General features: G+C 40.6%; 1 protein-coding gene across 8 annotated transcripts; it reads left to right on the top strand.

The window, feature by feature from the left end:
* The first annotated feature begins 4,252 nt into the window (after positions 1-4,252).
* uso1 (USO1 vesicle transport factor) lies at positions 4,253-24,991 on the top strand. Of its 8 annotated transcripts, none has more exons than XM_084931577.1 (27): positions 4,253-4,495; positions 6,145-6,231; positions 6,821-6,885; positions 6,966-7,042; positions 7,344-7,355; positions 7,613-7,666; positions 9,243-9,343; positions 9,430-9,532; positions 9,627-9,682; positions 9,791-9,911; positions 10,047-10,225; positions 10,329-10,469; positions 12,354-12,442; positions 12,530-12,684; positions 12,791-12,996; positions 15,543-15,557; positions 16,637-16,747; positions 16,925-17,043; positions 17,372-17,553; positions 17,656-17,777; positions 17,873-18,011; positions 19,698-19,864; positions 20,897-20,962; positions 21,426-21,524; positions 21,602-21,706; positions 21,844-22,059; positions 23,750-24,991. In XM_084931577.1, exons 1-27 carry the CDS (start codon positions 4,430-4,432, stop codon positions 23,822-23,824), a joined length of 2,928 nt encoding a protein of 975 aa, XP_084787703.1. In that variant the 5' UTR covers positions 4,253-4,429; the 3' UTR covers positions 23,825-24,991. The 8 variants fall into 8 exon arrangements, with proteins under 8 accessions (XP_084787703.1, XP_084787701.1, XP_084787702.1 ...); XM_084931575.1 differs by having other exon boundaries at positions 15,543-15,566; XM_084931576.1 differs by lacking the exon at positions 15,543-15,557 and adding an exon at positions 13,125-13,145.
* The last annotated feature ends 579 nt before the right edge of the window (positions 24,992-25,570 follow it).

The following is a 25,570-nucleotide window of genomic DNA, read 5'->3' as shown; positions in this document are numbered from 1 at the left end:
AGGTTCAGGGTTTGGCGTTAACAACATAAAGTATGGATCCATCCTGCCTTGTATCAATGGTCCACGCTGCTGGTGGTGGTGTAAGAGTGTTCAGGTTCTTTTTTGGCACACTTTGAGCCCCTTACTACCAACTGAGCATTGTTTAAATGCCACAGCCTACCCGAGTCCATCTTTTTAAGACCACATCGTACCCATCTTCTGATGCCCATTTCCAGCAGGTTAATGTGCCATGAAAATCTCAGATCATCTCTGCAACAGTTGTTTGATGCCGTCCTGTCAACATGGACCAGAATTTCTGAGGAATGTTTTAAGCACCTTGAGCCTATCTGACGGGCAGTGCTTTGAGCAGCTGAAATACAAAAGTAACTATGAAATGAAATAATGTGTATATATAATCTAGAGGAATATATACAAAACAAGAAAAGGCAAGAGTCTGTTTGTGAGTGGCCTGAGTGATGAGACCGTGGCTCAGATTGGTAAGGTGTGGTGTCGGGGTACAGTGTTTGTTAGCGGTCCGAATGGCCCATCGGAAGAAGCTGTTAGTGACCCTGGAGGTCGACCAGAGGGTAGAGGGTCAAACTGGTGGTGTGCAGGGTGCAAGGGGTCACCTGTAATGACCCTGGTTTTCCTGAGACAGGAGCCAGTGATTTCTTGGGCATTGTTAATTACATTGTGCACAGCCTTCCTGTTGTCAGAGGTGGACCATGCATACCAAACATCCAGGCAGTAGGAGAGCACCCTCTCTACTAAGGAGCAGTACAAGGCTCCTTTATTTTTTTTTTAAGGAATTTAATTTTTAAGGAATAAGGAATGCTCCAAATGTTTTCAGTTGGTGAAAGATCTGGACTGCTGGCAGGCCTCTTCGCCACCCAGACTCCTCTACTGGTATAGAATAGAATAGTAAGTAAAATGTATTTATGTAGGACTTTTCACCGATAAAAATCACAAAGTGCTTCACAATAAAACCAGAAAGATACATAAAATAATAATATGAAACAATTAAAAAAATTAATTAAAAGCTTGTTTGTATAGAAATGTCTTCGGTTACTTTAAAAAAATAAAAATAAATAACAACCTGTTATTGTCATTGTACAATGAAACTTGTGGACAAAACCATGCTGTTATATTAGATGCTGCAGTATGAGGTTTAGTATCATCTTACTGAAATACTCAAGGCATTCCCTGACAGACAGGTCATCTGGATAGGAGGTTATGTTGAAATCCTGTATATACGTTTCAGCAGTGATGGTGCTGCTAATCTCATGGGAACTAAAGCACCTCAATACAATCAGAGATGTATGATTTTCAACCGAGTCTGGAGAATGTGGCATCCATGTTTTTGTTTTTGTTTGTTTTTTGTTTTTTTTACCTCAGTTAATGTCTGGAAGTGTTTCTGAGCCCATGCAATGATTCCCTATTTTGATCCCGACTGACTGATTTTCAGCCGTGTCCCTTGTGTACAGAGATTTCTCCAGATTCTTAAAATCTTTTTATGATATTGTGAGATATTCCAGGTCTTTGCAGTTTTACATTAAGGAACATCATTCTGCGATTGTTCCACAATTTAAAGATCCATATTTTGGTAGATTAGTAAACCTCTGAAGATGCAGGTGTTGTCGTTCCCATAGCTGACAGAAAATGTGTCCAGGCTTCTCTCTGTGAAGCTTTTAAAAGACACTAGAGGACCACATGTTGCTTTTGCTTTGTCATTTGTGTCATGGCTCTGATGTGCAATGATGACACTCCACTGCTTTTGTATTATTGTACTGGATTGCTTCACTAATTTCAACATAAGTTTATTAAAGACACTGAATTACTTTTATGACTGGGTGCATTTGAATCGGTTTGTGGTGCCTGTGCTGTGTGGAAGCAGCTGTGCGCAGGGCTTTAGAAACAAGATTTATGCAAATCAAGATTCACACATAATAAAGGGCACGATCAGTAACAATGAACCCAGCCATCAGAGCAGATGGTAGATGGGGGTTAAGGGCACTGAAGACACAGTTACAGAAACAGTTTTCATTGCTGTAGGAAAATTAAAATGTAATTCTTTATTTAAACAGCCAAAAGTGTGCTGTTGTGTTTGTTGGGAAATGATGTTTGGTGGCATGAAGGTTTACTTGTTCTCTTCTGGCTGAATGCTGTCTCTCCATGTGTAGATGTTTACAGCTAATTGAATGAACATTGTCATGCTTATCTCAGTGTTCTTGTAGATTTTTCCCCCTCTTTATTCTCATCCAGATCACACACCACTCAGCAGACCTGGATCTATATAATGTTCCATGAAACACAATTTTGTCTTTGGGCCCAAAGTCCCCTGGCAGGTTAATCCAGCCCTGGGGTTACACGCAGGTTAGAGTAGATAGTATTGAGTAGATCTGGTTTCTGGTTTCACTTTGGTTTGTGCTTCCTCTGAGTGTGTTTCTGTAAACTTCACTGTTTACCTGCTATTTTCTGTAAGTACCTACACATATAAACTTAGTCACTCTGCTTAAGGATTATTTAGGTGTGTATTTGACAGTTATACCAAACCTATTAGTTATATTTCAAAATTAAAAGCAAAAAAAAAAAAAAAAGTCAATAAAATGCATTAGACTGTACAGGTTCAAGTGCCCAATAGTCCTTTCCTGAATGCCTTTCCTGAGGTTCGCACTGTGTCCTATTTATGTGTGACAATTTGATTTCCCTCGGATTGATCTAGACATATGACAGCAATTATAACCTGAAATAGTAAAATTCTCCAAAGTAGGTAACAAAGTTATGAATCAGTCATAAAGTGCACACACCCAAACAGTTTTCACTTTGTTAAATCACTGCACGCTGACTAGGACGTTTGGGTTGTTTGTACGCCCTGATCCAACCCTGAATTACACCATTAGAATGACCACCTACACAATAAAAAAGGCTGCTGTCTGCTTATGTCTGTCTGCAGGCTAACAATCAATTAAAGGTACAGTAAGTGATGTTTTTGAGGTAACAGAATATTGTATTCATAATTAAAAATTGATTTATGGATTCTTGTAAACTAAGAATTAATACATAAAAAATGCATATGAAGTTGCCAGTTTTTGTATATATATATTTTGTATATTATAGGCCAAGGTTTTAACAATGGACAGCTTTCACCTTGTGCTTGTATAGTTATTGCAACATCTTGTATATGAAATGTGTTTATGTTTTTTTATTTGTTTTATTATGTGTACTGGTTGTGTTGACTCTATAAAAACCAAATGCCTTCATATTATGGCATACTATGGTCCCTCATAATAACTGTCTACAACAAATTTTGAACTGCAGCTCTATTTAGAATGTATAAATAGCCTATTTGACATTAATAGATGTATGATCAATCCTTACGCAATGTTTTGGAGAGCAGGGAGAGTGTTGTTTTTTTTTTGTTTTTTTTAAAAAAAGATTTTACAACATTTGTTTTTTAAAATATCATATCCTGTCCAGTCATAATCATTCAAGTATAATAAACTGAAAGTGGAAATGTTACAGACACTGAAACAGTTGGTATTTATTACACCTACTTCTGTGTAATTAAAAAATCCTCCTAACTGCCATTTATAATTGTATATATTAATTCAGTATTAATTAATACTTCTTTGATCACCAGTTAACCTAACATGTGTTTGTTTTGGACCGTTGTACTTTGGAGAAGGTCAAACATGTAAACTCCGTAAAGACAGACCCCAGCCAGGATTTGAAGCAGGAACTTGCTGTGAGGAAGGAGTGCTAACCACTCTGCCACCATGCTGCCCTAATACACGTCTTGTATCTGTCAAGGCAGCCTCTGACCTCTGTATGACCTCTTTTCCTTATTCCTAATTGTTCTAATTATTCCTAATTGTTGATTTCACGTTTACAATTGTATTGTTACAATTGTTGAGAAATCAACAATTTCTCTTGATTTGATGTCCACTGGCACAATGATCTAAAATCCACCTGGATAGTTACAGATCAAATTTAATTCAGAACAAACTCAGTGTATAAAGGATTGTAGCTCCTGTACAACAGTATAAATTTTAGAGACATTTGTATTCTTTGTGTTTTTTAGCACTAAATGACACATTTTACTCCAGTCGATTTTACTTGAACAGTGTGTGAGAGTTAAAAACTTTAACCCTCTAATGATAGATTTAATTGATAATTGTTTATTTTATCGCTGCATTGCCTATCACAGAGCATAATCATTAGTTTTCTTGCCCTTTAAATAACCGACTGGTGGTCTGCTGCTGAGCCACGTATCGCCACGTTTGCGAGCATGCGCAGTGCTCAAACGTTAGTGTTCCGGGGTAGGTCAGTGTACACAGTGTAAAAAAATATATCATTGTGTACTCTCTTACGTGTCTATTATACTGAGCACAGTGAGAGGCGGCAGAGGGGTGTTTTGTGAAGAAAGAGAGGCTCTGAATACGGCACCGAGATGAACTTCTTCAGAGGAGTGATAAGTGGGCAGGCAGCCGGGCCGCAGCCGTCCGGAGCGGAGACGGTAGGAAAGCAGCTGGGCTAGCAGCGGCTAGCTTACGTTTCTCCGCTGTGCGCCGTACAAACTGAGAACAGGGGGATAGAGTTGTGTTTTTAAACTAGTTGTTTTTTGCTCCGTCACATAACAAACACCTAAGAGAATGTGTGAAGATACCTAAGATACCTTTCACTTGGTGAATGTCTGACAGCGAGCTAGTTAGAGGGCTAATGAGCTAAGGTGGCTAATCTGTCAGGCAGCAGTGGGAGTGTGTGTAACCTGCTGTGAAGCCACAATGAATGGAGAAATCCATGAAAGACACGGACACCAAGGACCAGCCCGTTAGGACTGTCAGCTGTTTACACGTCAGAGTTTTGTTTTGATTAACTTTAATCTGTAAATCTACTGAACATATTGGTGCGATCTTGTAAAATGAGCTAGTGTATAACACAAAAATGGACCTCGTCGTGTACGTAGGGCGGCAGCGAACTATTATCTTTAGTATTGATTGCCTGCTAATCAATTGGTTTAAAAGCACCAAAAAAATAACTGAATATTTTGTACTTCAGCAGATGACAGCCATGCATAGTGTTCCATGCAGGAATCTCCTGACACATTGCTGAGACTGCAGCAGACAGCCGCATATAATCAGATCTTTGTATAGTGACTGCTCAGGGAGAAAGCTGTCACTCCTGAGAATGCACAAAACACTTGAACAGAAACCTTGTCAAATTCTGTTTCTCCCCCCCCCCCACCTTGTTACTGCTCTTTCTGTGATCAGAGCTGTTAAATTAATTTACTGTTGTCTTGTCGACATCCCATGCTGCAGTAAAACTTATCAGTTTTCCAAGAAAATGTGCATTTTTAGACCTGCGATTCCTGCCGCATTTTGCTTTTGCTTTTGCTTTTGGAATAGGACCTGTATGAAAATGAAAGCAGTAAACCTCCCTACAACAAGTGCATCTGGTGGGCCTTTTTTGGGGGTGGGTTGGGTCCACTTGTCCCCTTTGTCTTGGCAAATCAATACAAAGTTGTCACCTTCATCCCATGATGGGAGTGGTGTCTTCCAGGGTGACATGAAGGACTGCTGAATGGTTTGAGTATTAGAGCAATGCAAGTCATTTTCTGTGGCCTTTGCAATCAGCCAGATCTCATTTTAGACAGACAACTTGGACACTTTATCACACTGTCACAGTCGACTTTGATTTCATGGCAGTTTGCATTAAACATGTGTTGACTCATCATCTTAGTAATAAGAGCTAAGCAACTTGAGATGCAAGAGACATTGTGCATTCACACTTGCGCCTTTTCATAAGTAATATGTAAATCTTACTGAAGTGACCAGGGTGCACATTAAGACACAAGCTGTCAGATAGTGTTGGATTAAAATAAAAGATTTCAAAACTTGAAAGGGTTCAGAAATACTAGTGTTTTTTCCTTTAATTTGTCAGCTGTCTGTGTGTGCTAAATGTAATTATATACAGTATTTTGTTTTGTTTTGTTTTGTGTTTTTTTTTGCTTCTTCTCCTCACAACTCCACCACAGAACCCTTGGGACTTGGAAACCACAGCTCTTTAAAACATTCCAAAAATTCTCTCAATTTCAGAGACATAAAATTACAGAAATTATCAGCAAGCATTGCAATAATAGTTAAAAAATAATATGTCCGTTAACAGATCCAGAAGCTGTGCGATCGAGTTGCCTCCTCCACGCTCCTAGAAGATCGGAGAGATGCTGTCCGTGCTCTTAAGTCCCTCTCCAAGGTAAAGTATAAGTAGAGAACTAAAAGGGCCTGAAGCTGTATGCAGTCAGTTGCTAGTTAAATGGATCCTAACTTGCCTTGAAAAATTGTAATTTCTTGAAGGTTTTAGTGAAACTATTTAAGAGAAGAGCTGTGAAACTTTGAGCTGAAATCACTGCACTAACATCATGTACATAAAGCAGTCTGCACACGTCTTCTGCTGTGTCTCACTGCAATAAACGTGCCATCCGTAGCCTTGGATAAAGGTCTTGTTTGTCACATTCTACTGATTAAAATGAACTCATCTCTGACCTCCACCAAGTCACTTCTGTTCATGGACAGTTTTGCCATTAGCTGCACTGTCAACCATGAGTAATGAGTTTATCGAGCTTGAATAAGGGGTTTAAGAGGCACAGGGTTTCACGTTAACACACATGGGTGTTAGTCCTGGTCTGCTACACAGATAGATGTGCAGGTTTCCTGTATTTCATAAGAAATACCACAGAAATCCAGAATGTTTCTAACTTCTTTGTGCATATTGACTAAAATTCCTTTATTTTAGGTTCTGGTTGCATTACCAATCCTATGAGCATTTTTTAAATGTTTTCTAGAAATATCGAATGGAAGTTGGAACACAGGCAATGGATCACTTGATTAACATACTACAGACTGACAGGTATGTTAATACTCATACTTGTAATGTTTGTGGATTACAGCTCAGTAAACATGCTAATGTTTGTCTCCCAAATGCAACAGATCTGACTCTGAAATCCTCGGCTATGCTTTGGATACACTTTACAACGTCATCTGCAATGATGAGGAGGAAGAACAAGGTATTACACCCCACATCCTTAAAAAAATATGTAATATAACTTGAATTCATAACTGGAAGATAAAACCTCTGATCTAAAGACGTTTTTAACTATATTGAAATGAATTCCTCCTCATTGTGAGGCTTCTGTAAATGGTTTGAACTGACTTAAAACCCATGTTTGTTTTGCATGTGTAAATGAGTTCAGTTCATGTTAAACATGGAAAGCTGTCAGTTTGCATTCCCTTCTTCTATACACTGATGATGACTGCTTTATTTAAAGACCCTCGTCTCTCTCTTCTCTTCCATGTTTTAACCTACAGATGAATCAGAAGGTAAAACTCTTTGACTGTGCATGATGCCAACCCCTCTAACACCAACGGCACTTACGAATCACACAGTCCCCTTTGTTTGGTTATTGAAAAAGAGCACATTTTAAATTTATTCCCTGCAAAGATTAAAATAAGCTGATAAATGAAAATGGTGTTGTCATGGCATGGGTTAACAAGTCTCTGTCAGCTGATGCTGGACTTGGAATGAATGCTAGCTTTTGGGTAAGGTGTTGAACTTCTCTTCCTTCCTGCACTCGCAGACGCAGTAGCCCCTCTCCCTGTCTCAGGGAAGCATAAGAATGTGTCTGTGCCTGGTCAGTACTCAAACTGTGCCTTTGTGCAGTAGCTTTAGTGCTAACTAGTTAGTTATAACTTCACTAAAATTAGAGGTCACCAGAAAATAAACAGGAAGGCACTTTGGTGTTGACAAGAATGCTTCACTAATGCTTCATTACGCCCCATCTTCTGGCTGTTTTTTTTTCTTTTCTTTTTTCCCTCACATCACATTTTAATACCTCAGTAATTTTGCACTGTTGTTGTTGTTGTTATACCAATACTAATAATACCTAATTATTATTTTTTTAGAAAGCGTTTTTATTTTCCTCTAATACGTCTGTATTTGGATCTTTGGGTTACGAGGGACACCATTTTCACCTACACTAACTGTTTGTTTAGTCCACCTTGACCAATAAGTCTTATGCTTTACCACAAGCACTGTACATGGGGGCAAAACTGGACAGATTTCTATCTACCTGGCAGTAGTGATTTACTTTTTAGCTCTGATTTGGTTTCAATTGCCATCAGCAGCCTGTCTCTGTGTCTTTCTGACGTCAGGTAGTATGCGTTGTGGTTTTTCAGAGCATTTTCATTAAACACAACAGCCAACTGGTGCTGAAAACTTTATTTAGAGCAACGACACAAAATAAACCAGTAAAGATGGACCAAGGGAAACCAAAACAATAAGCTGCAAGAAGCTAAAGTGTTAAGTAATTGTCTGCAGGCGCTCCACCTTGAAATTTAATGTATATTAACTAATTAATTAACTAAGATAAGTTTATCTCAGTTAATTAATGTTAATCAATGATCTCCATTGTTAGTGTTGCAGGAAGAATGAAAAATAGTTTAGCAGCTAAAATCTAAAATGTATAACATGGAGGAAAAAATAAATAAATGTGTATGTGTGTATATATATATATATATATATATATATATATATATATATATATATATATATATATATATATATATATATATATATATATATATATATATATATATATATACACACACACACACACACACACACACACACACACACACAGTATAGTGAAAAATGGAGTCAGAGCAGCATATAGCGACCTGCTCTACTACAGTTAAAAGTGGGAGTGAATCATCAGTTTTTCAGTAAGGAGGCATATATGAGGACCTGTGGGTAGAAGCTTTTATCGAGTCTGTTTGTGGCAATAGCTGTTTGCATAAAGTCATACCACTAAAAGTAGACAAGAACACTCTTTTTGTAATCTCGGTAATGGATCCTTAGCTGGGAAAAGCATCCATGTATTTTCAGTTCTTTGCTTTAAAGTGCTGCACTCATCCCTAATTAACTGTTTATCACTGTGGGCTTAGAATACACTTCCTTTGGCGGTAACCCTGCCGTCCTCTCCTGTGTGTAGCCTCTCTTGTCTTCCTGGTTTGTTCACCTTTGTCACCCTGAGCGCGTCTCTCATTGTCATGGTACCTGTAAAGTCGCTCGTCATTGGTAATTGAAGTTATACATGTGAGCTTCACTGCTGTGTTGCTCAGGCTGATTTATATGAACAAACCAGCTGGGTCCACACACTACATGGATGACTCCTGAGACGGTGACTCATTTTCAATCTCGCTTCACAGATGAGAACGCACAGAAGCAGGCAGACGACCTCGGCCTCCAGTTTACAGACACGTTCGTCCAGGATCCTGAGCACGTAACCCTGCTCCTCACTCTGCTGGAGGTACAGAGTGGTTTTGATCCAGCAGCAGAAACTCTGTATTGTTAAATTTTTCCTGACCCCCGTCTGATGCTTTTCTGCATTTTTAGGAGTTTGACTTTCATGTACGGTGGCCCGGAGTGAAGCTGCTGACTGCTCTGCTGAAGAACCAGGGTCCACAGATCCAGGGTATTATTCTGGTCAGCCCCATGGGTGAGTTTCTTATCTCTGCATTATATCGAACTTTGTCACGTCTGGAATTTATTGCTTTAACAGCAGCATTTTTTGTTTCTGTTTACTCTCACAGGTGTTTCCAGATTGATGGACCTGCTGGCAGACTCCAGAGAAGTAATTCGCAATGATGTAAGCACACTTACGTTTTGTATTACACTGTATTTAAACCCCTTTGAAACTGAGCGTTGAGTAGAGGTCTGTTTGAGTGTGTGACATTTTGTTTTCTGCCACCATCAGGGCTTGTTGCTACTTCAACAGCTGACTAAAGGCAACGCTGCCATTCAGAAAATTGTGGCATTTGAGAATGCGTTTGAGCGCCTCCTAGATATCATCACAGAAGAAGGCAGCAGCGATGGAGGTAAAGGGATTTTTACACAGAATTGTTACTGAACAATACGATCCTACCTCTTTTCTCTAAACACAGTGGGTTTTTTTTTTTTTTTTTTTTGGGCTTGTGATATATCCTGACATCTGTCCTCTTTCTTGTGTGCAGGTATTGTGGTAGAGGATTGTCTGCTTCTTCTCCTCAACCTGCTAAAGAACAACAGCTCCAACCAGAACTTCTTTAAAGAAGGCTCCTACATCCAGAGAATGAAGCCCTGGTTCGAGGTTGGTGACGATAACTCTGGTTGGTCTGCACAGAAGGTCACAAACCTTCATCTCATGCTGCAGGTAATATGTCTAATTGTTGTCTTGATCCAAGTACTAATTAAAAACAGCAGAATATTATTTGTTAAAACTCTTAAATAACTGTTAAATAATGTTGTAATCCCAGCTGGTGCGAGTCATGGTGTCTCCAGTGAACTCTCCTGGAGCTACAGCCAGCTGTCAGAAGTCCATGTTCCAGTGTGGCCTACTGCAGCAGCTGTGCACCATCCTCATGGCCACTGGTGTCCCTGCAGACATCCTCACTGAGGTAATCACAACAACCCGCTCGTTAAGTCTGAGACCATTAGCCATTGAAGCATTCAAAAGCTTCTTTAGTTCCCACAGCAAACAAGTGCTGAGGCATGCCTGAGAGGTTAAAACGTATCACATTCGGATTCAGTGAGGTCCTGACATTTATGTTTGTATGGTTTATACAGCAATGGCAGTGGAACCTAAACACATCAATTCAAAGAGAATAGAATAGAATAGAATAAACCTTTATTATCCCATGGATGAGAAATTTCGGTGTTACAGAGCTCTTACAGCAAGGGAAAATAAAATATAAAAGGAAGACACAAGGTGGTCCTATAAACATAAGCAGCCAAAGTTCGTATATACAGGTATGTACAGGTAACAATGTACAGAATATGTATAGAAAAATTGTATGGAGACATGTATAAAATGTACAGTAAACAAACAAGCTGCTGAGTAAGATGACCAAAAGAATGTTAAGCTGCATTATAGAGTCTGACAGCTGCTGGTAAGAATGTACCTGCGGTAGCGCTCCTTCCTACACTGTGTAAACGTCTACTGCTGAACGAGTGCAGTCTCATGCAGGGGGTGGGAGGTGTTGTCCGTGATGGATGTTAGCTTAGACAACATCCTCTCCTCCCCAACCTGCTCGATGGACTTCAGCGGAGAATCCAGGACAGAGCTGGCCCTCCTGACCAGTTTGTTGCGGTTCCCCCTGTCCCTCTCTGCCATTCCACCACTCCAGCAGACCACAGCATAGAAAACAGCAGACGCCACCACAGTGTCGTAAAATTTCCTTAGGAGTGGCCTGTTCACCCCGAAGGATCTGAGCCGCCGTAGCAGGTGGAGACGACTCTAGATCCTTTTGTAAAGTGCATTTGTGTTTGTGGACCAGTCCAGTTTGTTATTGAGGTGAACACCCAGGTATTTGTACTCCTCTACTGTTTCAATGTCCAAACCCTGGATGTTCACTGGTGTAATAGGGGCTGGCTTTTTGCTGAAGTCAATCACCAGCTCCTTCGTCTTGCTGGCATTGATGCAAAGATGGTTCTGTTTGCACCAGCTGACGAAGTATTTGATGACCCCCTGTATTCCAGTTCATTTCCCTCCGACACCCGACCCACAATGGCGGTGTCGTCTGAGAACTTCTGGAGATAGCAAGTGTCCGTGTTATAACTGAAGTCCGCAGTGTACAGGGTGAAGAGGAAAGGGGCGAGTACTGTTCCTTGTGGGGACCCCGTGCTACAGACTACCACCTCAGACAGTAAGAGGTGTGGTCCAATACTTTCCTTCATGTCATGCATCAGCACAGCTGCATTTAGGTCAAGGGTTTAAAATCTCCTGAAAAACATGTTATGTTTTGGGTCAGTCAGTAAAGTAAAGCGACTGCGGGTGACTCATTGATAGACAAATGTAATCATATTGGAGGAAGAAAACCAAAAATTAAAATGACTTCGGACAAGAGCGCTGGGAGGATCCCATCCACAATGAGGATAGCAGTGGTGTGGCTTGAATTGTTTGCTGACAAATAGTTATTATCCTAAGATCAATGTCCACACTGAAATCTTGGTCGGCCAGACAGTGATTTATATGTTGTGTCTGGGATACTGTGAGCCCAGAGACTTTAGGGTACACTGGGAGTTTCTAAAGCTTAAAGACATGCCTGTGTATGGGGCTAATTAAAATCTAGAAAGGTTCAGATTGACATTTGGAGAAAAAAATGCATCAAATTAAAAAGATGGGAGCTTCGTGCATCGCAGGAGACACTTAGACATGGAAACTGGTTTGATATGTCATGATACTTAGAGTAACAAAGCTGAAAAAAGAGAATTTTTTGTTGCTCAGCAGTGAGCTTATGCAGATTAATGATCGTGACTTTGATTTGGATGCTTTCTTTCAGACAATCAACACAGTTTCAGAGGTTATCAGAGGCTCTCAGGTCAACCAGGACTATTTTGCTTCTGTCAACGCTCCGTCAAACCCACCAAGGTAAAAACACAACCAGTGGACTGACCTGTTAAATCGCCTTTATCCATCTAAATCCTATGGTGACCTCTCTTCTTCATGTCCCCACAGACCAGCCATTGTGGTGCTGCTCATGTCCATGGTGAACGAGAGACAACCATTTGTGCTTCGCTGTGCGGTCCTTTACTGTTTTCAGTGTTTCCTCTATAAAAACCAGAAAGGCCAGGGGGAGATAGTTGCTACACTGCTGCCCTCCACCATTGATGGTCAGTAACAGTTTCAGGTCCTGTAAATAAATAACATGTGATCTGTGTTATTAGATGGTTCACACTGTTTTAAGTGCTTAATAGCTCACTTTTTTCTGCCTTTCAGCCAATTCCATCTCTGCAGGACAGCTGCTGTGTGGAGGCCTGTTCTCAGCAGACTCTCTTTCAAACTGGTGTGCTGCTGTGGCCTTAGCTCATGCCCTGCAGGACAACCTCACCCAGAAAGAGCAGCTGCTGAGGGTTCAGCTTGCCACCAGCCTGGGCAAGCCCCCTGTGTCTCTGCTGCAGCAGTGCACCAACATCCTGTCCCAGGTAGGGCAATGATGATACAGAGGAGCGTGCTGATATGCTGTGTGTCTCTGTTTGCCATAGGTTTCTTAAAACAGCACTATTGTCGATCACAGTGAAGAGAACGGTGTCACATTATTGTGGTTTTGCAGGGTGATAAGATCGTCCGGCGGGTGAGTAAAGTGTACCTGTGTGTGAGTGTTTGGGTGGCACCTGTCTGTGTTATGTTTTTGGCTTGGCAGTTGTAGTAGGGGTCTTGTTGGCCCACTTGTTGGGGGATCTTGCTTCCTTATAACTCTTTACTACCCGATCTTCGTCCCTAACTGAAAGCTTTGACCCAGCGCTTCCTCATTAGGGTGACACAAGTGAACTCCTCCTCACACACCTGTAAGATGTAGTTGCTGCCAGTGTTTTCACCAGGGGCTTGTGGGGAAGTACACAAGTGGACACCCGAGAGAGGTTCAGAGAAAAGGGACACATTGGCTGTTTTTAATTGTTTATCTCTGGTGCTATCATCCTGACACCTACTTTAAACTCTGAACTTTGTTTGCTGTGCTGCAAGCCCTTATCTGTTTGTTCAGGAAGTGAGTACTGCAGCAACTTTTGGGCCTTCTCCTGTTCAAGTGAGTGACTGTCACTGCTTTTTGTCCTGTATGGCGCACAGCAAAACTGGCAGATGATTTATAGGACTGTGTATGATTTTTATGTCTTCCTTTGGGTTCAGATATTTCTGAACTGGAAATCCCAAATAATGGGATCAAAGAGGGCTTGTAAAACATAACCTTGGTACCAAAACAGATTTAAAAATTAACTTCATGCTGCTGAAAGGCTCCAAATTACTGCTGGTACTTATCTGTTGTGAAACAACTTGATAAAGGTAAACGTACTTTGAGCTCCTATTGCTTGAGGCCTGAGGTTGGTCTTTGGATACTCACAACCTCTAAGCCTTGATGGTGTGCTCAAGTTTCCTACCAAGAGCTTGACGGTCACCTCCTGTAAAAGAGGAAGTGAAATCATTTCATGTTTCAGAATTATTATCACTAATGAAAATCCTCAGTGTGGTTAGGTAGTTTGTGCAAGAGCCACATTGTTATGTGTCTGCGACGGACATTTGCATCCAACCTCCATTACCTGATATCCAGCCTGACGAACATGTGAAAACTGTTCAACTAAGGCAGCTGGTATGAGCATGTGCTGTCTGGTGGGCCCTGGTGCTCCGTTTAAAAACTGTAGAGGGCACTCCTGCAGGTTGGCTTTCCCATTTTAGTGTTATTCAAGTATCTCAGGATCTTGTTCATAAGTGTGGGTGAGATGGAACCACAAATCCAGGATTGTGCTCAAGTGTAAAGTGGCTAAGGCTTCAGTCACTCAGGCTTGAAGGCCATCATCGACTAACCTAATTGCTTGCTGACAAGTTACAGTGGCATGCTAGTGACCAAAGGAGGTTATCAGTACAGGACTGTTATGCTTCATCATGTAGACTTCTGCAGAAAATCTATGTCATAACTTACGAACCGGAAACCCCGTTGTAAACCTACACTGTAACCTTCCATGTAAGCTGACGTGTACCTCCTGAGACATGTAACTACACATCGGATCAAGGCACCTGATGTACCCAAACTACTCAGTGATGTGGAAGAGTGCAGCAAAGGGTTAAGAGGGTTTTCTGGTTACGACATAGATTTTGTGCAGGAGTCTAAATCAGTCTTCATACCTCTTTATGACTAGTTTGCCCTAATGTGCCTGTCAGCTGCTACTCACCAAGCTATTGTGGAATAAATTATTATTTTATTTTATTTATTTATTTTTATTTTTTTTTGGGGGGGGGGGGGGGTTGTCCTGGCTGGGGGGGGTAACTGATTATTTTCTAGGATTGTGGTAATGATGCTTTAGTAAACAATTTCACAGAAACACCCAGCAACTACTTGCCATCCAATTGACAAATACACCTTTTCCCTAGCAGCCACTGGTTGCCGACTGGTTGCCGACTGCTTGTGTGGGGCGTCCATTGTTTACTAAAATCTGCATATGTGATTTGGATTCTAGGTAGCGAACAGATTTTTGTCACCGATTGTCTAGAACAGAGTTAAGATCTCTGACAGTGGGTCATACTTGTGAAGAAGATGTCTTTTTCCCCCCCTGAAATGTGTCAGGCATATGCAGTGTGCAGCTTTGTGTTAAAAACACACATTCATACGAGCCACACCTCTTCTGACTTCCAGTCTCAGGCTGGCAGCAGTGCAGCCTATTAGGCAGTTGTAACTGGATAGCCGTGCCTTGATGTAATGTGTTGTGTTGGTGGTTTCCTGGAAGAGATACAGAAGTGGAAATGTTTCCTCTAAGATTATTTTTTATTATGAAGCTGTGTCACACAGCATTTGCTTTACATAAGTCAATTTCAGCAATGTCTCAAGTGTTAATGGTCATCAGTGCCCCCCCCCACACACAGACATATGACGTCTTTGTAGAGACCAGGCCAATGTGTGCTCAGTTGACGCCTGTGGTGGTCATTGTCTTTTCTTTTGTTTTCCTCTTCATTTTATTTATTTTGCATTGCGTCACATTTGGAGACAAAAGCTGAAAAGGTGATTTTTGTAAGTTTTTATAGTTTTGAATGCTGATTAGTTTTTATCCACACCTTCACTGCTTACTCAGAGAGCTCTTTATTAAAAGCATGTCACGCGTTAAGTGTTAATGCACCAGTTGATTGGCAGTCTTAAGCTACAATTTAAACTTAACAGGTTTTTGCTCATCTCCGTACCGCGTCACACTGTTGTTTTTCATCATCTCATGTTCCAACTCCATGAAATTCATCCTGTCTTCCTTTCAGTGATAGAGATGACATATCCACTCGCTGGCATCAGTTTCCCATAAATGTGCGCATTTGAGGGACGTTTTTAATAAAGAAGGAAAAAAATCCACATTGAGCTCTTTTAAAGATCTTTAAGCTGTTTTAATAATAATGAAATAATTTATGTCATTAAAAAAAATCCTGAAAAGCACATTTAGCGGGGTTTGCTTTGCATGTGCTGACAGTTGGAAATGGGATAAAGTTTCCATTGCAGTTTCATAACACTTTGCTTTGAAAATAATTGTTTGCAAACTGATTTTAATGTTGATCATGTAGTTATTTTATTTATTTACATTTTTTTTTAGTAATTATCACAGGATTGCTTGCTCTGATAAATCTAACCTCAGTCTAAATATCTGAATGTTTTTGTTTTGACTTATGATAACCTCATTAACCACTAATGTATGACATGTGTTGAAGGATTACTTTAACCATGTCCTTATTTTTATTGACCAGAAAAGGACATGCGTTGTTTTAACTTCGCCATTTCCACTGATAGGGATGCTTAATTGTTGCTGTCTACCATCAAATCCGATGCTTCTTTTTTAATGTAATTTACCATTTGAGAGCTAACATCTATACTCCGCTCATGCTCTGATGAAATGGCTGCTTACTAGATACATTAATTGGTTAAGTAATCTGGATCCAACCAGTAAACTATTCCCAGTCACGTTTAAATGTGACGAGGATTCAGTCTGACTCTCTTTTCTGTGTTTTTTGTCGTGTAGCATCGTGTTTTTGTGTTTCTAAGTGTCACTGTAGTTATACAGAAACACGTTGACTCTCCTTCTGTCTTGTTGTTTTTCTCTGCAGGGCAGTAAAGTGCAGACCAGGGTGGGCCTCCTCATGCTGCTGTGTACATGGATCAGCAACTGTCCGATTGCCGTTACGCACTTTCTGCACAATCAAGAAAATGTTCCTTTTGTATCCTTTTGTCAGTTTTACTACTTCATAGGGTTCTTAATGCCTCGTAAACAAGTTATTTAATATGCTTTTTTCTTTTCTTCAGTTTGATTTTGTGTTTAGGTTAAAACCTCTCATTCAGTCTTACTTAAAATGTGCAGCTTTACTTGGATGAGTCCTTGACACTGACTCTTGTAGCTGACCGCTCAGATCTCAGAGAACCTGGGGGAGGACGAGAGGCTGGTGCAGGGCCTGTGTGCGCTGCTTCTCGGCATCTGCATCTATTATAATGACAACTCGCTGGAAAACTATACCAAGTAAATCTCTTTCACTCACTCAAACATGTGCATGCTATAACTAGGTTTACCTAAAATTTTTGGTGTCAGAATGACAACAATACTCAGTATACACACAAGCAAACACATTATTATGGTGATAAGTTAAAAAATATAGATTACATGCATTTTACAAATCAGATTTTCATCATTTCAGCTGCTATATAGCCATCATTTGTGTATCTAAAGTGTTTAAATGAGAGGTACATTGTTTAAATGTGGTGTCTTTGTCCACTGATTTGACAAATTTAAAACAAACAAAAAATCTGTTTAATATAGTGACAAAGCTACTGTGCTCTCTCCTCTTCAGAGAGAAGCTAAAGCAGCTCATCGAGAAGCGTATCGGAAAGGAAAACTTTGTAGAGAAGCTGTGCTTCATCACCAAACATGAACTGTATTCGCGGGCGGCTCAGAAGCCGCAGCCCGTCTTCCCGTCTCCAGAGCAGATGTTGTTCGATCATGAGTTTACCAAGCTGGTCAAAGAACTGGAAGGTCAGTCCCGTCACATTCATCCTAACACGAAGAGTTTAAGAGAACTATTGCAGAGTTTCAGTTGGCCTAACGAGTTATGTTCCTCTCCCTACTTTTCCACAGGAGTGATAACCAAAGCAGTTCACAAGTCTAGCGAGGAGGAGAAGAAGGAAGAGGAGGTGAAGAAGACATTAGAGCAGCACGACAACATTGTGACTCAGTATAAAGAGCTGATCAGAGAGCAGGTAAATAACACCATTTTCATTTTGTTACATGTTGTGTTTGTTCAGTTTGATGTACTCTCTTGCTGACAGATTGATTTTGATCACATGATCCTCAGGACGCTCAGCTTCAGGAGCTGAAGGAGCAGGTGGCATCCATGACCTCCCAGAATGAACAGCTGCAGGCTACAATCACCCAGCAGCAGTCGCAGATCCAGCAGCACAAAGACCAGTACAACATCCTCAAGCTGAAATTAGGTGGGTGCACCTCATAGGCTGTGTGTGTGGTGTGACTTTAGATACATAAAATATAGAGATTTAGTTCATTTAAAATACATTTTCTCATAATGAATGAGAAATGAGGGACTGACATGCACGATTTTAATCCTATCAACCTCATTCCGGCGGGCACATTAAGCTTTTACTGCCTCCTTGCTCAGATAATAGAGCGACAGGGATGTGCAGCAACATCCCCAGATGCTGTTTTACATCAAATTGTGCGAGACCGTCACGCACACAGCCACGTTTCATAGGAGCAATTTACTTTGTTTCATAAACAAAATGTTAAAGTGAAATTTTGTGCTTTTAGAACTCTGTAGCACTTTCTTAGCACAACAGACAGTGTGTCGTGATTTCATGCAGTCTTGTCATCACAGTGAGGCTGTCAAGCGTGTGAGTGTCATACCTGTGATTAAAATCTGTGCTATATTCCTATAATACAGTCTTCCATATTGCTTGCATCACTTTCAGAAGTCATTGAGAAATTGTTTTTAAAACCAAAAAGTTATTACAGGAGAAAAATGATGCTGTTTTTTTACATTTCCTTGTGTGCAAGTTTGTGTGGCATTAAACAAGTGTGAGACAAATTAGTTGCCTCAAGAGATACTTGTAGGTTTCTGTTCTTAGACATATTAGCCACATAGTAGCCAATTTTTCCTGTTTCCAATCTGTACTAAACTAACAAGGATGACAGCGAATGCAAAGGTTTCTTAGGAAAAATGACAGAGACAAAACCATGAAGACACAAACCCAAATAAACTGCCTAAACTCTTTGCTATCAAAGCAAAGTAGCTCACAGACACGTAAAAGCTGAGTATCTCTAGCCTGTTACTTAGAATCAGAGTTCAGCCGGAACCTCGTAGATATGAGACTGAAATTCAGAGGTTTATTCACAAATGGTGATGTAGCTGCTGCAGGACGGCGATTTAACTGCAAAATTATGCCCATGCTGGGTTCTGGGTACTCTGGATTTCTCCAGTGGTCCAAAGACATGCAGTTAGTGGGGGTTAGGTTAACTGGTGATTATAAATTTCCCATAGGTGTGAATGTGAGTGTGCGAGTCTCTCTGTGTTAGCCCTGCGACAGACTGGTGACTTGTACAGAGTGTACCCTTCCTGTTGCCCTAAGGTACCTGGGAAAGACTCCCCCTGTGACCCTTACTTGGATAAGCTGAAGAGGGTGGATGGATGACATAGGCTCACCTACCCTGCTCTGATGTAGCTGACTTGTCCCATATTGCAGAGAGACTGACTTGAGCACAGAGTCAAACTGATTGCAAAGTGTTAGTAAGTGGTCTGTTGATAAATTAGATGACAGTTATTTCCAAACCTTTGTCAATCTGTCTAAGAATGTTTACAGTCAGTCCAAATTAGGCCACGATTGTTTGGAGACAGGCTGCTTTAACCTTTGGATTAACAGTGGTCACAATGGCCAGATAGTTGCTGCAACTACTAGCAGTTGGTTGCTAAATGCAAAACTTTCAATGCAGTCACCAGTAAACCACCAAGCTTCCTCCTCCTTCTACTCACAAGAAGGTTGCTATCCCATTTTTACTCCAGCGTGATTGAGCCTTAAATCAGCTCAGGATTGTAGATTTAGGGATAACATCAGCATCAGTACTGCTCTTGTTAACACTTAAACTGAGTGTTTGTGCTCTAACTTCAGCTAAAGAGAACCAGGGTCAGTCCAACAGCCAGGGAGACGGCTCTCAGGTGAACGGGCTGCAGACAGAAGAGCTGACCCAGCTCAGAGAGGAGGTGGAGGAGCTCCGCAAACAGCACTCGCTACTTCAAACACAACTTGGTGACAAAGATGCTCTCATCAGCAGCCTGGTTAGTATCTTTTTTTTTTTTTCTTTTCTTTTTAAGTCTGTGTGTACTGGCATTGTTGTTCTGGGGGCTGATTCCAGAGAGATGTTTTAAAGCTGTTTTGATGCGTTTGTTGGTGTAAAACAACTGTAGGCAAAACAGTCCTCCAAACAGCTGACTGACACACGGGGGAGCAATGTGGACTCTATACAACCACCAGAGATTACTGGTGGTGGTCAGAGGGCCCGGTGGCGCCAGTGTCCGGCAGCCTCGCCTCTGTCAGTGCGCCCCAGGGCAGCTGTGGCTACAACGTAGCTTGCCATTGCCAGTGTGTGAGTGTGTGTGAGTGTGTGTGTGTGAATGACTGAATGTAGTGTAAAGCGCTTTGGGGTCCTTAGGGACTGAGTAAAGCGCTATACAAATGCAGGCCATTTGCCATTTACCATAATCAATTGATTTGGACTGACACATTGCTTTCTATGTCTTATTTTAGAATAAACACTTATTATATCATTATAATGTTTAACCTCCTAGGACCTGGCGTCCACATATGTGGACATCGCATTTTGGGTTATTTAGACCAAAATACTCAATTTTGCTCTACAAGGGCCTGATATCCACTTACGAGGACATTATACTGCTACTGTTCTATCAAAATCTTAAACACATATCCTCATATGTGGCTCTTATTTTTCTTAAAAACAAAAATAAGATAAAAAAAAAAAAATCTGGTAATTCTTTGTTTTTACATTCATCAATCAGCCCAAATATCAAAGAGAAATTAAAAATGCATGCTGTGAGTTCGGGTCTTAGGTTAAACCACACCTGTAGAATAAATTAGAAGACGAAGATCAACCAGAAAACACTACTGCAACTATAAACATGCAAACCAAATCCAAAGACACAAAGAAATCTTTACGTTTAAACTTTCTGACATATCTGGATATGGGAGCTTCTAAAAACTGCTTCATGTCTGTGTTTGGGTTAATCACACAGTTACATATTGTATCTGGAGTGAAAGTGACTGCATAATGTTTTAACTCTGTGTAACTGTAGAAATCAGGAGCTGCACAGACAGCAGAGGGTCCAGCAGGAGGATCAGACAACACAGAGCTGCTCCAGGTGGGATTCATCACTTCACACCTGTCCCTGCTTTTCCTTTGAACCCCCTGTTTGCTAAAAATGTTTCAAAAGGTTAAGCGCAGGAGGCAAATGCTTGTTTTGTCACTAAATAAGTGTTCGAATTACTCTTGTGACTAACAGAGAGGTAAATCTTTAAGTGTACCATTTTATTTTCACTTTTATTGACATAAATATTCAAGATGATTTATGATGTTTACATGTATGCAAGAGGGTGTGACTCAAGCCTAAAGAACCTCAGGAAGTGCAGCGCTACAGCTTGCTGTAGAGTATTAGTGGTTTTAGGACAGGATGGACTTCTGGGACACAGACTTTGTACTAGGATCACCTTATTTTCATGTCTCTCACAATAAGAATTATATATGTCACCAGAGTTAACCTGGAGGCATTAATCAGATCGGGTGTTAGTATTTTGTACCTGTGCTGAATGTGTGCTGTGTTGCAGGAACTGGAGGCTTTAAGAAGTCAAGTTCAGTCCCAGTCAACAGAAATCGGCCAGCTGAAGATGGAGAGACAAGACCTGCTCAGAAGAGCTGAAGTCGGGGTAAAAATCATGAGAAGATCAATTTGACATAGATTTAGTTGTTTAAAACTAATGAACCTTTCTCTGGCTTCTCTCAGTCCTCTGACACACTCCCCTCTAGTGACAGCTCATTAGATGCTGCAAAGATGGCTGAACTGGAGAGCAGGCTGGGAGCGCAGACGTCTGAGATGGAGAGACTAAAGGTGCGTGAGAATATGTGATCCTCTAAATCACTTGACCCTCATTTACCGTAATGTTTTTATACTGCATTCAGCTTGGACTTCTCATATATTATCTCTCTCTCTCTCTCCCGTCTCCTTCCTCTCCCTCTGCGGCTCAGGCAGAGGTAAAGAACCTGTCGGAGAGCCGGGCGGAGCTGGAGAAGCGGCTGGATTCAACTACGAGCACGGTGGCCATCCTGCAGACGGAGAAGGAGAAGCTGCAAACTGACGTCCAGGAGTCCAAGAAGGAGCAGGATGACCTGCTGATGTTGCTGGCAGACCAAGACCAGAAGATCACCAGCCTGAAGAAGAGACTCAAAGAGCTGGGAGAGACGGTAGAAAAGCTATTAGCATTTTCTAAAATCACCAGTATAAAATGTATAGTTTTCACTGCCAATCTGCCTCGTTTATCCAAACATAAGGAAGAAATTAGTTCAGCCCAGTAAAATTCAACAGTAGAAATTATGAAATATCTAATAGCCTCACATTTAAATAATATGAATATTTTTGTTAATTTTAGGAATATTTTGTTAACGGGACACCCAGCAGATTTTGGGACTGATTACTTCCCTGCATTAGTATTGTCATACAGGAAAATTCGTGTCACAGAGAAAATGAACATCCACATGAGGTGGAGCTGCTGTTTCAGCCTTTTACCTCTAGTTTTGTTCTCAGGCTAGTAAAACACAAAGCCCCAACAACCTCCAGCAGTAAGGTTGAGAATTTTCTTTAAAAGTTTTGAGTGAGAGGAGAGAAAGATGACCAGTAACATCCAGCAGAGATCCCAGGTCAGAGTTTGGTTCACCAGGTCCCCTCAGGTAGCCGTAGGCTCTTGGAAGTCTTTATGCCTACGCCTTCTTATGCCAAAAGAAAATTGTCTCAAGCTTAACTGACAATGAGCCACGAGACTTTTGCAAGTTTGCACTTTGATGAATATTCTCCAGAGGACGATCTTAAAACAGAACAAACATCAGGGTAACACTGCTTGTTTCTAACATCCTGTATCACAGACATTAAATTAGCACAGTGTTGTTATTGAAACTATGACATGATATTGATGTGGCTCTATGACAGTTGGTGTAAAATTGATTTGATTGCAGTTTTTAAAATAGCTTAAATATGTTTTTCAGTTGTGAGAGTTTTGATTAGATAGCCAGTTATAGAGGATTTGAAAGTGCTGGAGAAGAAAAAGTTGGATTAAGTATAAAATTTCAAACTGTCCCTTGTTTTTTTGTTTTGTTTTGTTTGTTTGTTTTTTTTACCCCAGTGTAGTATGTATGTAGTCTGATCTAAACTTTCCCCAGATTATTCAGTCTGATCCAAATAAATGAACAGTGAGTTGATTCTGATTAGCGAGAATTCAAAATAAAAACGACCACACTACAGCCTCAGTCACACATGCCGAGACAGCGGTAACTAAAACGTCTATTCACCGACTGGTTGGCTAGTGGTTTCTGGCTGTCACCAAGTGAAAATGGCTGCAAAGAGGGTGCTGCAGTCTTCTTATGATTGATTTTCGTTGCAAGCAGGTTGCAGTAGCCCACAGTTTGCATGCAAGGAATTCATGAGTGTTTGCAGGTTACACACAAACTACGGGCAAACTGGTTAACTTTATGCACCTGTTGTTGTTTTCTTGTTTTTTTTTTTTCCCCGCTATCAACTGTGAGCAACCTACAGCAACCGCTCACCAACTGGTTGGAGACTACAAGTTGTCTCCAGTGACCTGTGTCTGCTTTGTGGTCTCGAAGCCTGTGTGATTGTGGCCTATAGGGGTTGAAATTGACTCTTTTTAGTCATTCATCTTATTTTTCATTGCCAAACAAACAAACAAAAAAAAAAACCCAGCAAGATTTTAGTGTCTAGTCTTGGACTAAGTATCATTAAAGCTCGTTAGCTGTCGTGGTAGCTTTAGCAGTGAGTAATTATTTAATAGTTACAGAGGAATAGATGCAAACACGTAAGTGCGGACCACTCAGTTCTGTTTCGTCTGTCTGCTTTAGTTAGACTGTGACCCTTTCCTTGCAGGTGGAAGATGAAGATGACCTCGACACCAGGGACCAGACAGACGACGATGAGGAGGAGGATGAAGATGAGGACTAGAGAAAATCAGTGAAAGGAGAAAAAGGAGAGAAAAGACTCTGAAGAAACGCACCTGAGAAACTGAGTAGGACTAAAATATGGAAGCAGTTTCTCGTCCGGGCTGCCATGCTGTCTTCTTCTTTACTCCAACACATGTATGTGTTAGTTTTTGGACATTTTTAGTTCAAGATGACGATGTTCTTTCCAAAAACTCAATTTTCAGCGACAGCTGAGAGATTTAAACATGTCAGTGTATTCATCTCTGCTGCATTCACCATCAGTTTGTGATGGATTTTATTAGTTTTTTTGGTTTTCTAATGTACTGTCACATAGTTCCTAATCACAGAAAAACCCTTAAGTTAATTTTAACACATCTGGAGAATTTGCAGAAGCGGATTTAAAATGTGTCACAATGCATTCTCATTTTTCCCCATCCTGCACTGCTGCCCTCACCAGTACAAGCACCTGCAGCATTGGCGTCACCTGCACTTCGCCCCCCGATCAGTTCGAGTTCAGCGTCACAGTTGTTCCATTTCACCGACTGCTCTGCAATATGCTGCAAAACACTGATGGAAAAGATGTAAAGAGACAAAAAAGACAAATATTTTTGCAACTTTTTGTCCAGTACTGGCATCCAGCTTCTGTATGATATTGTGTAACTTATCACTTTAAGAGCGACATTGAAATGAATAAAGAATCTATCTATATGGAGGAATAATTGTAGATAAATTAAATTTTACTAAATCCATAATAAGACCTGGCTGTTAGGATTTTTTTTTTTAAATTCGAGTGTTTAAAAAAATGTTCACGCTAAATGTTTTCATGCCAAATTAATAACACTAAATGATTAGTGTCTGTCACTAAAACCTGAAAAGGAGGCATGGCGGGACATCATACATTTACTGAGAATAAACTGTTGTACCCTCATGCGTCTTCTGCTAAACACTTTTCATTTCCCTTGGTGAAAAACTTGTGAATCGATAAAAGATGTGAAAGAGTGTTCAGAAGGATTTCTGATATGGAAACAGCTTAACAATGGGATGATGTGGGGGCGCCGTGCTGAAACTACAGGTGGACTATAAAATCTGCATCTTGGATGCTTCAAACATGTTCTCCTGATTCATGAAAGAAGGAACCACCATGTTTGTTGAATAAAAATAAATACAAATATAATATTTTGAAATGAAATGCTTTCTGAGTTTAGTTGCTTAGTTTAAATCCTGTCTGGCTTTGTGTGACTGGAGTAAAATTGATAATGAAAGCTTGGTGAAACTGCAAACTAAATTATAATAAAGCTCACTATTAATAAACATAGTCGTGAAAAAAGTATCCACAGTACTTTATACAGTGCTGTGACTGAGTACACCCCATGACTCAGTTGCGGTGCATGAATTACTCGCAGATATGTTTGCATGTGCTGTTAGTGAATCAGGGAGTCGCTTCTTGTTTAATGCCATACATACAAAGCACCAAACTCTTAATGATACATAATGCTTTGTCATAACTGCATTTAATTAGGTTGAGGAAAATCAGCAGCTTCATCAGAAAATCTTTTGGATTTCCAGTTACCTTGGAAACGTTAATAAAAAAGCTTCACTTTAATGGCACACTCCCGTTGACATAAATCCACCATGACGTATGTTTATGATGACGTTTGTGGGAGAAGTTCACACTTGATGTTATTAAACCATGGTTGAAAACAGAATGGGACCTTAGCTACAGTCCCATGTTTTCACACAGCCCTGCTCAGTTAGCACACTATCAGCC

Source organism: Perissodus microlepis, chromosome 6 (assembly GCF_051167445.1).
Source record: "Perissodus microlepis isolate ML-2025 ecotype Zambia chromosome 6, ASM5116744v1, whole genome shotgun sequence".
In the NCBI taxonomy this organism is placed as follows: Eukaryota; Metazoa; Chordata; class Actinopteri; order Cichliformes; family Cichlidae; genus Perissodus; species Perissodus microlepis.
Note: the sequence above shows the minus strand (reverse complement) of the source record. Positions and strands in the feature narration are given on the sequence as shown.